This window comes from Carassius auratus, chromosome 18, assembly GCF_003368295.1.
Source record: "Carassius auratus strain Wakin chromosome 18, ASM336829v1, whole genome shotgun sequence".
NCBI lineage: Eukaryota > Metazoa > Chordata > Actinopteri > Cypriniformes > Cyprinidae > Carassius > Carassius auratus.
The window spans coordinates 4,750,960-4,768,625 of NC_039260.1; the positions used below are offsets into that span (position 1 = coordinate 4,750,960).

A 17,666-nucleotide genomic window follows, 5' to 3' on the forward strand; every position below is an offset into this window, starting at 1 on the left:
TCTTAATAAAATATTTTATTTAATATTAATAAAACTTTTTTCTTTTTTTAATTTAAACAAGAAAATAAAGATGTTTGCCAATGGGGCATACAAATAAAATTAACTCGCTCCTCAAATAAATATACCTATTGTTAAGGGTATAAATGTTTGATCATTAATTTAATGATTTAGTCATTTGATTATTATTTATTTTTATTAGATTTAATATATATATATATATGATCATTTGACTGTTTATTTTATAGATGTAGATTGTTCTTTATACTGATTCTGAACATTATTTCTCATTATATTTCATTCTCTTTTATGTTCATTAAATCATATTTTATATACTCCAAAGCACAACAGGTCTATTTCATTTTCCCTGCATGAAAAGTTGAATATTGCCAAAGATTAAATCAGCATCTGACCGCTGTTTTATTTTATTTATTCATTTTTTTGTCAGAGTTTTACATGGCTTAATATCGCCGGCTGTAAATTGTTGTGTGGTGTCACAGGATGCAGGCTGTTGTAAATAGCTCATTGATTTTCAGTCGAGTTGGACTCCAGGGCCGTATCTGTCTCTTTGCTCTAGCCTATCGGCTTCTTCATTAGCGAGGGGCTGTTGATAATGGCATGCATGTGAAGGCAGCCACAGACCCGCTGATGAGGGCAGGGCAAGAGCAATGGATGCTCGGCACACTCTGTTTGCTACAGAGTCGCAGCTGTCTGAGCGCCTCTATATCCATATGCATCAAACACTTCTCACTGAATATCACAGAACAGATACGATTACGCTGCATGGCATCGAGAGCGTGGGAAATGAACTGTGCACTCTATAGCTCCTGGGAAACTTTTCAGAAAATGAAAAGCATGGATCGTGTGTCCTTGAAACAGTGTTTTTTTTGTGAACTTTTAGTGTTAATCATGACATAAAGCCACAATAAATCTGGTTTTGTACAATTTAAGATTATTTTAACATTCCAGACAATATTTAGTAGCATTTAAAACACACTGAACTTCCATAATGTGAAAACAGAATATACGGTAGGAAGAAAAGGAAGGTAGAAATTGTATCAATCAGGATTTGTTTGGATTGTGAATTGTGGGCCATGGTGTCTTTGGTTTAATATCATGGTGGTCTGTCAACATTAATTAATGCATTTGGTACCATGAACTAACAACAAACAGATATTTGTTTTATTGTTGTCTAAGTCTGTTAATGTATAAATATACATCTGTACATTGATAAATCATGTTTGTTCAACTTGCATTAATGGTAATTTTATTATTATTATTATTATTATTATTATTATTATTATTATTATTATTATTATTGATATACATAAATCCCCCTCTGGTCCCCCAGGTCCAGGCAATACAACTGCAATCAAAACAAATGATCTGATAAATACTGGAAAATAATAATAATAATAATAATAATAATAATAATAATAATAATAATAATAATAATAATAATAATAATAATAATAATAATAATAATAAACAATAAATAATAAATAAAGTAATAATAAAAACAAAATACAGATACAGACTTAAATATGACAAACTTAGGGTATGTAAAGTAACACACATATTAATAAATTATTAATAAATGCTGTAAAAGTGTTGATCATTGTTGGTTCAAAATACATAAATAAATACATACATAAATAAATAAAAAATAAAAAAATGGTGTAGAAACAATTTTCACTTTACAATTATTTGTGAAATTACTAGAAATTTCTACACACATTGAATTAAACACATTAAGCATGACATTTATGTAGAAAGACTGAAATGGTTCTTATACAATTCTCCAATCAGGTCTCACTAAACCATCTACCTAATGTTTGCTGCCGTGTTTAACGATTATGCCCCTTAAATAATGGCACTGGATATAATGTCTTGGAGGTAATTGGATCGTTCCTCTCAGCTCCTCTGGGGGAAAGGAAAAGCAGTGTTGAGATCCAGTCATGAATGCAGCATTGTTGTCAGGCTGAATATCCCTGAGGAGAATCGCATTATTAAAGACACCTTTCTACCGGCTTCCATCACTGTAATCACCCGCCGTCTCTGGATTGCCAGGTTATTTGAATATCCCATTTGCAATTTGTAAAGATTTTTTTTTTGTTGACAGTAGTGAATAATCCTATTGCAACACTTCTTCTGTTAATCCAGCACACACACAGAATCCATATAAGACTTATTAAATTAAAATGACATGGAAAAGTTATTCAGACTCTGATGTGATGATATTGTGCTGTTTGTGTGGTTGGCATGGTGTTGCTATGAAGTGTTCTGAGGAGCGTTACTGCTTTTTTATTTTTTTTATAAAACAGATAGTTCCAATCCTTGATTCTGATTGGTTGAGCCTCATTCAAAGCTGTTGTAAAGTACTCTGCAAACACCTCAACAACCACTTTGTTGCAACCACAAGTTTCTGAGGAACTACATTGTTTGGCGGAAGAATAATAATTTTAGAAATATCATTAAATTGTATTTGCTTTGTTTTATTTTGTGAAACCTTGCTATATATGGAATAACCATTTTATAAACTCCGTTGTGCCTAACAACACCTCTTAGCTGTTATATATTCACTGTAAACCAAGGCTTCACGGGGCTTATTTCTTAATTTTTTTACATGTTGCATTTCATTTTCAAATGTAGTTATTGTCAGTTTAAATGACAAAGCAAATGTTTTTTTTATATAATAATAATAATAATAAACATTATTGTTTTCATTAATAATAATGATGACAATAATGATCAATAACTATAACTATCACAAAAAACACTTGATAAATTAAGATTTTAAATAAAATAAATAAATACATAAAGGACAGAAACTTTAGTTTGTATTTTTTTTTAATTATTATTATTTTATTGTATTTTTTGATCAATGCTGGATTTAGTAATTCATATTCAAAGTCTTAATTTAAATAGTCAGAAAGAAAAATGTACAAACTAAAGTTTCTGTCTATTATTCTAATAATAATAATAATAATAATAATAATAATAATAATAATAATAATAATAATAATAATAATAATATATTTCTACTATAATAAACATTTATTAATAAAAACTAATAAAACAACAAACATTTTTAGTACTAGTAATAATAATAATTACTACTACTACTACGACTACTACTACTACTACTACTAATAATAATAATATTAAACAAATGTAATTAAACAAAAAAACTATGCATTTTTACAATAATAATAATAATAATAATAATAATAATAATTACTACCACGACCCTACTACTACTACTAATATTATTAAACAAATGTAAATAAACAAAAAAACTATGCATTTTTATAATAATAATAATAATAATAATAATATTAATAATAATAGCAAACTGGAGCACTTTCTCTATACTTTATTCATTTTCTTAATTTTGTACTTTATTTATTTCTTATTAAATAAAATATTATTATATTATATATATAGTATTATTTAAATAAAAATGTTGTATTATAATTTGTGTTGTTTATTTATGAGTTTTCTTTTTCCATCACCTTACTGACTTTATTGCAAATAATTACACTTGAATGTCATTGCCTAAATGTCTGCCGGGGCATGGCTGCGCTCCATATTAGTGTGGGGGTTTGCCACTGCAGTCCATCACCATAGGGCAGAGGACATCTTCATCTGTGAATAGACGCGCATATCAGATCTTGAATCATTTATGAAGCTCGCTACTGTCCAGGAGAGCAGCACCAATCAGGATTTATGACCGACTGCCATAACTCAATGACGACACTCAGCCAAAATCTCCCATTAGAAAGCAATATACCTCCGGCCTTGCTTAGTTTATAGCTTCTGTCACTTCACAGTCTGTCTGGGTCTTTGTCCTGGAATAATGGACCAACTGTACTGTAAGGTCACTGGAGTGCATTCAGGTGACAGGAAGGTGAATTTTAGTTTTCGAGCATCTTATAAGGATGAGCTGAGGAGAAAGCACTGTCTTTGTTGCTGGTTTTTGGGATCCGTGCAGAATTAATGAGCCTGCCAGTTGCGCAGAGTGTTTGTGCTGCAGGTAGCTATGCTTTCTGGAAGTAAATGAGAGACTTAATGCGAATTGCGAAAAAAGATGAATGTGCCCATGTGTGCTCAGGCCTTTGAGTGTCATTTGCTCTTTTGTCATGTGTTTTCATGGCTAGAATAATCCAGGATTGATGGGAGTGATATTATAACAGCGGTGAGTTCCCCCTCTCTCTCTCGCCACTCATTCAGAGATGTATTTGTTTCACCTTTATGCGATGCTGTGGTTTACAGTCCCGTCAAAATCCCTTTATTCTATACTGACAGGACCTGAGTTAGCCATCTGGTTTAGCATGAGGAAAGATCAGCCTAAATCGCAAGGGGCAAACAAGTTTGAAAGGCGTGTTTGATTCGGTTATTCCCTGTGTTACAGTGTTTCAGAGCACCATTTTACTAAAATATGCTTATTGCAAATCTTTTTCTACTTTCACTTTTTTTTTTTTTTTTTTTTTTTTTGTGAAAGTAATTCACCATTTATGTACTCAAACTCTGAAGTTTAATCGTAGTTGTCCGACAGCTTTAAATAGATAGACAGATATGTCGGCCTAGTAAATGAATCATTACATTGCCTGGGTTAGTTTCACTACAACTTTGTTTATTTAAATGGGTAGTCATCTCATTTATCACCAGTATGTATGGAGTGCCACAAGGATCTGTCCTAGGACCTCTGCTATTTTCAATATACATGTTGCCCCTTGGAAATATAATTAGGAAATAATATTACTGGGGCAGTTGTGGCCTAATGGTTAGAGAGTTTGCCTTGTAACCCGAAGGTCGCAGACTTGAGTCTCATTGCTGGCAGGAGTTGTAGCTGGGAGGGAGTGAATGACCAGTGCTCTCTTCCAACCTCAATACCCTTGGCTGAATTGCCCTGGAGAAAGGCACTGAACCCCAAGTTGCTCCCTGGGTACTGGATATATGGCTGCCCACTGCTCCGTGTGTGTGTTCACGGTGTGTTCACTACTCACTGCTGTGTGTGTGCACTTAGATGGGTTACATGCAGAGCACCAATTCCAAGTATGGGTTACCATGGGTAAATGTCACAAATTTAAAAATAAGGGATTAGTTTACACTGTTATGCTGATGATACTCAACTATATATCGCACGAGACCAGAGGAAACTTCAAAATTATCTAAGATAACAGAGTGTGTTAAAAATGCATCCTAATGATTGCTGTTAATAGTGTTCATCGTCTATTTGACTACGTCTTTAATTGATTTTTTCCAAAAACTTCTGCCATGTACACATAAACTGACAGTCACCACTGATAAGCTACTACCAAATATTGTAGAAACTTAATTTTCTGTAAAGTTGCTATGCAATGATTTGTCCTATTTTTTTTTTTTTACCCTATCAGGACATTATATGGATGCAGTTTTTAATATGAGATTCACAAGTTATTCCAGTTAGCACTTTTTGACACTTTTTTGACACTAACTCGTCTATAATTAAATGTTTTTTGTTTTGTTTTTTTTACTCCTCTCTCTCTCCGGTCTGGTGAGATTAAAGTGGAGTAAAGGTATTGATGGACCTCCTGTGAGGTTATTGACTTACTCCACTGTGGTTACTGTAATCAGGTTGATGAATTGGAGGCGAGTGAAGTAGCGGTGAATGAACAAGCAAACCCAGCTGTAGTTTATTACTGGGACTGTCGGTTCTCTACTCACCTACACACAAAGGTCATGATTTACCGAAAGCATTAGTTCTTGTAGCACTTTGTGCCACTTATTGCCTTTCACATCACTAGAGTGTTTGTCATAAGCAGTTTGGTCGGTCGACTGAATCGAGTCCACCTAAGAATAAAGTGATTCCATTTAGCTGAACAACTTTTAATGGGTGTTGCATTCGCTGCTTGATTAGAAATCTTAGAATACTGCTGCACAAAGTATGTTGTCTGGACTGTTTCAATCATTGATGTCTTAAATTATATGCTACAAATTATTTTGAGATGCAAGACAAAATTATCCATTTGCGGAGAGAGTTTGGGATGTTTTGTTTTGAAAGAAATTGAGGATCGGCTTAATAATTGATTAAAAGTAAAGTCATTTATAAGGTTGCAAAATATTAATTTTTAAATAAATGCTGTTTGGTATCATGGTTTCAACCAAAATATGAAACAACGCAAAAATATATACAAAAGAATTAAGCAGGACAATTGTTAATAATAAGAAATATTTAGCAGCAGATCAGCATAGAAGGATTTCTGAAGGTTCATGTGACACTGAAGACTGGGGTATGGCTGCTGAAATTCAGCTATGCCGTTTATGGAATAAATAACATTTTAAAAATAGATTTTAAAAAATGTAATTGTAAGATATCACAATATTATTGTCTCTGTTAACTGTCACCCGTCCCCTCTGTGGGACGCCTACATTTACTTCACTATATTACAATTAAATCTAATCTAATCTTGACAAACTATATATCCTTGGAAAGGTCTAAGACTCCCAAATATATATTTTACCAATATGTTTTGTAAAAAATTATATAGTGAAAGTAACCGATTAATTTATGACAAGAGTGCACCCTATAAAAACCTAGATTATAACTGGAGTTTTAACCTTTGTTAAAAAAATAAAAAACTAATTTGTTGCCTTTTTCTCTATCACATTTTAGAAATCATCAGAAATTATATATCGACTGAAAACTTAAAATCTCAAAATTCATCCTTTAAAACCCATTTTAAAATCAGACATTGCATTACCATGTAAATGGTACGTCAATATCATGTTACAAAATATTTTCATTCATGAATTATACAAATTTAAGTTTGGATTGTGCACTGCAAAGTCAATGTTCAAAAATGTGCGTGACAGTTAAGGGGCTAACTGTGTTTAAATAAAAAAAATTGGGTCTTTGAAACAAGAAAAATCTGTAACTAAAATTGGTTATATGTTGCATATCTAATTATTTTCTGTTCTGTTCTTTTCTTTTTGTTTCCTTTTTACGTTTTTTCGTTCTTTTTCACTTTTTTTCCTTTCTTAAAATGTTTCTTTTTGTATTTCATTTTTTCTCTCTTTTTGTCTTTCCTTTTTTAAGCTAGTATTAATTGGTCAGTTGATGGTATAAAATATGTGTCTTTAGATGTTTTTTTTTAAAATGGCTAAAGACTCAGTCCTGGTAAGAGTTAGGGTTGACAAACCTAGCTGTATAGAGATGTTGTGATGAGGTGCTGGGTTGGATGAGATCACGAGCAGTTCTGTCTTGGCCAGGTTGAGTTGAAGGTGATGATCCTTCATCCAGCCAGAAATGTCTGTCAGACAGGCTGCAATGCAAAGCTACTGTAGGATCATCTGGTTGGAATGAGAAGTAGATTGCATCAGAGTTTCATCAGCATAGCAATTAAAGGAAAAGTAGATCCTAAAACAGATCCTAAAGATTACATGTAGATGGAGAAGAGGAGTGGTTCAAATCACTGAGCCTTGAGGAACCCCAGTAGCAAGAAGTCATTGCTTAGAGACCTCACCCCTTCAAGACACCCTGAAGGACCTAGCAGAGAGGTAAGACTTGAACCACTGGAGTGCTGTTCCTGAGACGCCCATCTTCACGAGGATGGACAGGAGGATCAGGTGGTTAACTCTGTCAAAAGCAGCAGAAAGATCCAGCCAGATGAGTACTGAGGATTTGGAAGCTGCTTTTGCCAGTCTCAGGGCTTCAGTAACTGAGAGCAATTTCAGTCTCAGTTGAGTGGCCGCTTTTGAAGCCAAATTGGTTGCTCTCCAGGAGGTTGTTCTGTGCAAGAAACATAGAGTTGGTTGAACATAACTCGCTCAAGTGTAAGCTTTTGCTTTTCTATTCTTTTCTTTTCTTTTCTTTTTCTTTTTCTTTTTTTTAATTCACACTTCTTTTATTGATGTCACTTGTGAATAGCATTTGCGTGTTACCTGCAATAATGTTATTTTACTCATTACATAGCCTAGGTGTCATCTGAAGATGACATCTTCTTGCTGAGAGGCTGCAGAAATTAGAGTTCACATCAGTTCAACTCTCAACCTTTGCCTGCCTTTACTTTTTGCCAGGAAACATCTGAATGAATGGAACTTTCGCCCTCTGTCTTTCATTATCTCTATTGGACATAATTGATTATTCTCAATAATGAGCAGCAGAAATACTTCAGTCTTAGTTTCCATTATGAACCCTATGAACCTTTACTCCTTGTGGGCCTTTAATGACCACAGGCCACTAATGAGTCTCTCCTGGAAATGGTTGTTATGGCAGCAGCATGCCATTGATGTTGTGTAGATATATATCGACTTGTTTGCCATGCTAACGGTGTGTTATAACTGTAGTGCATTTGCATTTGGACGAGTGACTTGCTGTTTTGCATTTCTCTGATTTTGCTGCCATATTTTAGGAGTAAGGTTAGTCTGAACACAGTCTTACATATCCTGCTTAACAAGCACTGGGAGCATGTGTTTAAATGTGTACGTGCTTGAGTGTGAAACCATGTATTTTTAGTTTCTCCCAGACTGTGCAGAGGAGGTGCAGAGACTGCTTTATCTCAGCCAAAGACTATAGAATACCCAGGACATATCACTCGTATAGTTTTGAACGAGGAAAAATGCAAAAATGTTGTTGAAGGAAGCCCCTCCCTCCGAGTGAAAGAGCAAATCGCTAATCTGTAAAGTCATTTCATCACTGCAGCTGGCGTTAGGAGCGTCCTGGTTGTTATAGAAACAATCAGCATTCTAAGCGAGCGGATACCTTCTGTTCTCTCTCGTGAAGCCAACATGGAAGTGACTAAACTTGTAATTCATTGACTGGCTGCTATAGGCTGGCTCCAAAAGGGAGTCCTATAGACTCCCCATGTTAAAATGTCCAACTTTAAAGCAGAAAAAAAAAATTACAGCCTGGTACAAAAAGTGGTTTTGGTCTATAGCTAATTATAGCAAATATGAAATTTTATTGTAAGCTTGGAGAACAGTTTGGTGGAATTTGATGTTCCCCGTTCAAAGAGATAGGAGCTGCACTTGTATGCCGAAAGGTGTTGCAGAGATGGCTGCCAAGTGAAATGACTTGACTTAAATAGACTTATAAGTCAAGTCATTCTGTTTATAAGAACACATCCATAATGTCTTGAATGGTTGAAATGAAATGTTTTTTGTGGGTTTTAAGATTTGATGGACCTGTTTATTTAAGGCAAATGTTGAGTTGGGAAGACCACATTACTGAACATCAGCTTTAGCTAAGCCCCAAACCGAGAGACCTTTAAAGTGAATAAGGCTCATATGCTTTCATCTTCTTGTCATATCATTTTCTTTGCTCTTTTAAAATAAGAATTTGATGTATTATGTAGACAGGCTCTTTAAAGTTCACAATCCAAAGCTTCCTCCCTTGTCTTACTAGACCATTTTATTGAAACTAAGTTGCAGAAATAATATCCCAACCACACATATTGGCAAATGATTGTCTGTTTACATGTTGACACTTGTTCAGTATTCAGAAACTCAGCCTGCCCCGATGAAAGACAGTGTGAGCGCGTGGCCAGGTTTAAAAAAAAAAAAATAAAAGTAGGATGTTTACATATAGTGGTGTTAAAGGTAGCGCAAAAAATGGCTTTTAATTAATACATTTAAAATAATGAATTTTATTTATGTTTTATATAATTGTATTTTAATTGTGTTTTACATTTTTAATTAATTTACTTAGAAAAAATAAATAGTTTTTAGTTTTGCGTTTAAAAATAAATGAATAATTATGTTTAGTTTTTTGTTTTACTTTTATTTTGTTATGTATTTGTAATAAACAACTTTTTTATGTATTTAATAAATGGTTATTTATTTGGCCACCTTTATCTATTTTGCCCCAACATGGTCTTATAAGGGTGAAAGAAGGGGTGAAAATTTACTAAATTACAGGAAGGAAAGAATTTGCTACAAATATGTTGGATATACCTGATTTAACCCTTTCGAGTCGATTAACGCATATATGCGTTTTGAGTCATTTTCTCCTGATAACCCCGAAAAGAACTTAAATTACACTCTCAGTTTTAATCATACAGATAAGAGCAATACATCAATCGAATCTGTAAAGGGTCTAGTTTTTTTTTTTTTGGAAACAGACATAATAACAAAGAACCTTTTTGCACTTATAAATTAAAGATAACAAACAAAGTGCGCTGTCTACAGTCTTTGTCTCCGCTGATCGTCATGTACAAACACGTCATTAAAATGAACTGTAACTCCGTGAATACTCAACGAAGAGACATGAGAGAGATATCTATAGAAAGCCTGAAATGTCTACTTTTAAACTAAACAAGTGCTGCCGAAAAATATTCTGAGATAAAGTAATCCATATGAAAACAACGCGATGTCTATTTTTCATATCTCCGCTCATTATAGGTGTGTTCGACATCGGCTGCGGCTGGATGCAACCGATCGGCGAGAGTAGCCGCATGCAGGTGGGGAGGTGCTGAAAACGGAGATATGAAGCCGGACACGTTGTGGCTCCCGTAGTTTGCTGCAATTACGTCAGTCATGGCAGATCACGTGGCGATTGCTTACTTGATCGCGTTTAATGTGTGTATAAGTGGTGTTTTGGAAGGGTCTTGAATGTTGTTAAGTTGAAGTTACAGCAAGTTGTTAGCAGTTTGCTAACCACATGCAGGTGAAGTATAAACACAGCAAAATAAACTAAAGAATATGAAGAAACCAAACAAATGGAGGAACATAATGTATTATGTATCATTTGTATAGGAGCATACATTTATGACCACATTAGATTGTATGCTTTTAAGATTAACATTTTAGTTCTTAAAAATGCTCATTTGAATAGGTTATGCTGCTGAATACTGTAAAAGGTCTGTATAAAAAAGAAAGTCATGCAAAATAAACACACACAAACTTTATATTAACAATAAAGTAAATACAGTAAAACAATATTTAATAAATATGATTTATAAGATGAAGACGACATAAAAATGTATTGAACTGTTTTAAAAGTCCATATGAGAATTTCTGAAACTGAAGCCGACTCGCAATAAACTTGAAACGCACGTCATCTGTGTCATCAGTGAATCCAGCCAATCGTGGATCAGTTGTGTCGTCATCAGAATCTGTGCAGCCGCTCTTCAGAAGCTGCGCTGGCTGAGTTCTCCGGCTACTCTCGAATCGATCTCGTGGTACTTTGACGGCACACGTCACAGTCACGTGGCGTCAGCGCTGTATCAAGTCGGACAAAATTTCTAACCGGCATGCACTGCTTCAAGTCAGCCGACGATCGGTTTTCGCAAAACTGCATGAAGTCGAACAAGCCTAACATCTAATGTTACCACGCCCCCGCGCTGAACACTTCTATTCAGATTCAAACTGAAGCGCGCGGCTTGCATACGCCCACACAGAAGAAAAAGCAGCAAGACTGTTCTTCAAGTTTTTATTTAATTTTACTGTTTGCTTCGCGATGAGAGGAATAAGACATAATTCACCCCAAAAAGATGTGATGTGGTTGAGGATTTGAGAAATGGATTTCCTCAGAAAAAAGAATGAAGCACTTTATTCAGCAGAGATCATAAACATGAGTAAGTCTCTTTTTATTTATTTGTACTAGCTTTCACATAAAGTGTAAACATTTTACTAGTCAGACTTTTTCCAAATACTTTTTCCAAACTATAATTCCTGACTAAATGTATAATCAAGTGAAACATTATGAAGTTTCAATAACAATATACAATACTATACCATTCAAAAGCTTGCTGTAAATAATATAAATGTGACAAATAGAGATAACTCTAACAAATGTAAAAACAATGCAGTTCTTTCGATTTATTCCCCCTAAGAAAACCTGAAAAATATTCTCAGCTCTTTTCAACATTAATAATAATAATGATGATGATGATGATAATAAATGGGGTTTATTTGGTAGAAAATAAGATTGTTAAAAGGATTTCTGAAGGATTGTGTGACTGGAGTAAGGATGCCAAAAAATTTGTTTGCAAGTCAGCTTTGATTGTTCCTAATAAAATGTTTAACTGCTCCCCCAAGTGGATATTAATTTATGTTGTGGGATAATTAAATATATTCTTAATAAACTGCAAACATAAAATTATATAATTTTATTTTGTTCTCACATTCTTTCTTGTAAGTCCTCCCTCACAGTGGCACAGTTGAATGAGAGGCTCATTATGCAGGTCTTTGTCTCCTCAGGTGTAAATCACAATGATATTCATGATAGTTGACGCCTACTTGCATATGACTTTTACCAACAAAAAGTGTCTTAGAAAATTTAAATCAATATATTGTTTTCTGTGAATGAGTAAACAAGATGATTTTCACATAATTTAGAAAGAAAAATTCTAGGCTAAAAGCTCCAGTTCTCAACTTTTCCGGCAACCAATGTTATGTATGTGTTTTATGGCCTTATTCAAGTGACTTAACATTTTTTGTTTTTCACTAACCATGCATAACATTTTTTTTTCTCAAAAATACAATCATGTACATGCATGCATTTCACATATTATTATAGCCCAGTTTGTGCTGATTACAGTGATATTAGACTTTACCCATTTAGATATTTATAAAAATCTGAAAAAAGCACAAATATCAGGGCATTACAAAACTTCTCCAGGCCCCAAAAATACCCTTAGACTCCAGAGGATTTGCTAATTATGCAGCATGGGCTGAATCTTGGTCAAAGTCGGTGAAGCCGGGCAAGCTGCTCATTATTTAAAATAGCTAAATAATAAACATAAAATAAAAACAGCCAAACCAGATAATATACTAGTTTAAATAACCGACTGAACAATTAATGAAACTGTTTATAGTGTTTTTGATTTGTTTGTTTTTTAGTGAATTGCACTAACTTTTTGAAAATAATTATTTTAACAATTCTGCATGACACGTACTAGATAAATTATTATCATTGCTAGGAGAGCTGCAGAGTGTAATTTTAAACACTGTTGTAAGTAATTTTGTCATGCTATATTATATAGAAAAATGTGTTTGTTGCTGCTGAAGAATGTATTTGATTAGTTCTTATTAAAACAAATCCTTATATTATACACAGCACTGAAAAAGTTCTACATTTGCTGATTAAGGTTAACCATGGTCGTGTGTAACTGACAATAGTTCCAGAATTAATTCTGTTTCTCCCCAAAGTTGTAAAAATCCTAACATATATTCTGAAATATTGTATGTGTCAAAGAGTAAGAACTCATGAATCCTCGTCTTTGTTCTAGAAATGTCACACCATGTTACAGTAGCGTTTCCTTCAGGGAAGACTCTCAGACGGCGTTTGTTGCGGGGGTTGAGCTGCAGAGCTCCGGGTGACAGAACAAAGACCTGAATGTTCCGTTCTATTCTGTTCTCTTCTGCCCTTTTCTTAAACAGAACCCACCGTCCTGTCAGACCTCTTGCCCACACGTTTGTTTGGAGTTACCTTTTGGGCCAGAACTCTAGTTCTATATTAGTTGCTGTGTTATATGACTATCTATCTTCATTTGCAGTTCATTTGTTCAGTCCAGTTGTTTTATGATTAAAGTCTGTGTATAATCGCACATTTAGTCTTCTTTTTTTTTTATCATGATGGAACAAAAAAAAACTAAACTATACATATCCAGTCGGGCTATATAATGTTGCTTTACAGTTGCATTTAATGTACTGTCTCATTATCAGAGCTGCTTTGATCGTGATCACAGATACTTTGATGCAGTGCTTAACTAATTAAAATGATTTATTTTGTTCTTTTTATAGACTTTGGCAACTGCAGCAGAGAATTTCCAAATGGAACATCAATGGAAAGATGAATTTGAAGTAAGTTTCTACAAGTGTGTACTTAACATTTACAAGGTGCATATACAGTTATTCTATTTTATTTCATGTTTCAGATCAACTCAACCCATTTTTATTTGTGTTTATATTTTATATTGTACGAGACATAGAGTGGCTTTACAAGAATACACGTTAAAGGGATAATGGAAATTCTGTCACCTTTATGTAGTTCAAACCAACACAGAAGATCAACAATTCACTTTTATATGGACAAAAAAATACAGACATTTATTCAAAATATCCCCTTCTGTGCAGTACTGGAGAAAAAAGGTAATATGGATTTGGAATGACTTAAGGGTGAATGGTATAATTTTTATTCCTTTAAATTAATGAGAGGAATCAGGCAAATCCAAATTAATTTAAATAATCTCAGGGCTGGCTATTACAAGGTTACTGGTTCCTTCAAGAAATTAGATATTAACAATCACCAAGAGCAACCCAATACTACACTATACAAATAAAATAAAATTGAATATTCCATGCATCATGCCTTTTTGGGGACATTGTTTAAAAAAGGCATATTACTGCATTCAAAAACAGATAGCACAAATAGAATGCAAGGGTTTCAAGACATTAGACATCTGACTATTTTTAAACTGACATGCTCAAAAACAGTGCAAGATGCATAATAGCTGTAGCATGGTGCTTAAAATGGCATGAATTTAAAGACTTTTCTGGTGGAGAATTTTACAGCGCAACAGTCATAGCATACTCATTAAAACACTGCTGCTAAAAATATCAACATTAACTGGGCAACCTCTCTGATTGACTAGCTGGATGACTAGTCTACCATCTCTACACACAAGTGATTTGTTACTATGCAACTCTGGTGGTCTAAGTAACACGCATAACAGCATGGTTCTGTGACCTTTCAGCAAATCAGATCGCATATCCTGACTTAAAGGGATAGGTAGCATAAAAAATGAAAAGTTGCTGAATATTTACACATCTAGAATGTAGATAAGTTTATTTCTTCAATGGAACAGATTTTATCATTAGAATTTTAGCATTAGATCACTTTCTCACTGAAGGGTCCTCTGCAGTAAATGGGTGCCATCAGAATGAGAGTCCAAACAGCTGATAAAATATCACAAAACGACAGCATGAGCATAGCCCATCACTTAACATCATGTAAGGAAAAAGCCTAAAATATGAGACAACAATCCATAGTAACACTTCATCTACCCCCCCCCCACACACACTCCATCCCCTGTTGTCTTCTCATAGCAAAATCTCTTTGATATGTTTTAAACTGTTTTAGATTGTCATACGGTGTGTGTGATCTGTGCATATTTCTTTCCTGATTCAGATGAGACAACTTTTTTACTAGAGAAAGAAGTTTTAGGACTTGTATTTTGAGTTGGAAGCAATGGTTTGAAGTTAAAAATGTCTTAAGGATGGATTTGTTTAATACAAACATTCAAAAACACCACAAATTGATCCAACCTTTAAATGGATAATTCACCCCAAAATTTTTATTATTTAATTAAAACTCTTGACTTTTTCCCCATTCTCTGTAGCATAGTTATAGCAAAGTTTTTTAGTGATGTCTTTAACAGCTGTATATATATATATATAAAAAAATAGTATCAGTTTGCATTCTGCACATTAAAGTTTATTTAAGGCAATGGAAGACATCTAAGATGACTTACTTGTTCACAAGAATACATTCTGAAGTGTTATGCAGATTTTTAATTAGATCATTCCAAATGAAGACGGCAAGCTGGAGATGCTTTTGAAATTGATAATACCTTCTTTCGGTTTGACTGCTAAATGCTTTGGTGTGTTAGACCTCTTTGTTTAGTTAAATGAAATCATGAGCCTTTCAAATAAATGCAAACCAGTAAATAAATGGACAAATAAGTAGTCTGATTGTACTAAATGGCCAGAGTGTCTTTACTCTGTGTGCATGTGAGTTTGTATTTAAGTGGGGGGAAAGTGTTGCAACTTAATGGATCTAATTTCACTTCCCATACTCCCTGCAGATGTCGGAAGATTTGATTTCACTGAATACACATTCTGCATTTCTCCCCCGGATTTATTTTTACTGTAGACACACACATGCACGCACACACACCCACCATATGCTGTGAATGATGAAAAATGCCTGACCCCGACAACGTGACGGCCCACCAGCAGGTTATACTGACCACTTGCTGCAAAACCTGGCATGACAAAGCTTTCTTTAGCTCTCCTCAGTGCATTTCTCATTTGCTATAAAGCAAAGGTAGGATCTGTGATCAGATCTGTGGAACACATGCTGTATGCATACTTGGCTCAGTACAGTGATACTTACACTGTCTGAATTGCATGATGGGTAGGTGTTTTGAGGACACATCACAGTCATACTGTACAGGTTAAAATATCTGGGCTGGTAACCAAACGTTTGCAGGTTTGAACCCCATAATAGTTAGTGCATTTATTTATTATCTGAGCTGGTCTCTTTTTTTAAATGTATGTATGTATGTATTTATTTATTTTCAGAGATTAAGAGCTCACTTAAGGGGAAGAATATTGTATTTATAGCCTATGAGTGATATGGACCACTTTACAATTTCTTAATGGTGGTTTTACATCCTTGCCTGAAAAATGTTCGTTTCTTTTAATTATCATATTTTTCTCTTTCTCTGTAGGAGGATGATATAGTTTACTTTAATGCCAAGGATAATGTGAGTATATAATTCAAGACACTTCTGCACACAGACACGCTCAGCGTTTTTTTTTTTTTTTTTTTTTGTGCAGATGCTATATCGAAAATGAATACAGTGAGCTTTTCTGTCCAGTTATGATCATGTGTTAGTGAGCTTATGTGTGAGTTATTTCAGGAAGTCAAGATATGATGATAATATATCTTCTCAGTTGACGCAGACTCGGCCGGCGGATACACACTCTCCGTGTGCCATACATCTCAACTGCCAATTAGGATGAGTCTGTAAAACACATGGTGGGAGCGTGTGCAGTAGTGTGTAAAATACTAGACAGAAAGTAAAGCAGGAGGAACATATAGAGAAAATTAGGTTTTATTCATCAATGTGCAAAGCACTAGTTTGGAACAGATACAGTACCTGCAGTGCAAAGCATAATACGATTATATTGACAGATTAAATGGCTAGAGATTTATTTTGAGATTAATATTTGTTTTCACATTTCATAAATTCTTCTGAATAAAGGAGAATTCATTAGGATTTGATTAGTTACCAACTAATCTATCAGACAGGTCAGATACAATTTATGGAGAATTATTATAGAGAATTATCTCAAATCTTTTACTCACTAAAGTTGCAGTGGTCAATAGCTGACTAAAAGAGAAGAACATAATTTGCAACTTTTTAACATGTTTTAGTCTTTTGTCACACAAAGTATTGTATGGCTTCAGGAGACTTAAGGCTGGTTCACACGGCAGGATAATTAGCCGATTCACCCCTTCCGACAATCTTAGGATGCTCCGATTATCGTAAAATAATCTGATCAAATATTCCTGCCGTGTGGTGTGTTAAGACCGCTCTCCTGTGCTCGGAAGAACGTCGGGACCGATCCGATCTCAAATCGGGGATATCCAACATGTTGGATTTATTTGTCCCGATTTCTTCTCGTGTGTGGTGTCCCCCGAGGACAAACAATCACGCAGCCTGTGGACTGTGGCGTGTAGCCAATCAGAAAGTGAGGTGACGAGGCGGTGAGGAAGTACCAGGAAACAAAATCAAAACAGCCGGCGTATATAATATAACAAATACAAATAAAGTCGATGGGCATAACTACATCCACAAATGCAGTCCACCAGAGTACATGGAAACGAATATATGAATGTTTATTTCGACGGTTATTAATCTGTGTAGTACTTGACAACATTTCTATGAGATAAA

General features: G+C 34.4%; 1 protein-coding gene across 3 annotated transcripts in view; it reads left to right on the top strand.

Moving 5' to 3' along the window:
- Positions 1-17,666, top strand: part of LOC113118203 (voltage-dependent calcium channel subunit alpha-2/delta-1) — a 90,525-nt gene that overhangs the window by 17,479 nt on the left and 55,380 nt on the right. For all 3 annotated transcript variants that reach the window (XM_026287190.1, XM_026287191.1, XM_026287192.1), the window contains exons 4-5: positions 13,726-13,785; positions 16,437-16,472. In XM_026287190.1, coding sequence (XP_026142975.1) covers positions 13,726-13,785; positions 16,437-16,472 — 96 coding nt within the window. The remainder of the gene's footprint in view (positions 1-13,725; positions 13,786-16,436; positions 16,473-17,666) is intronic.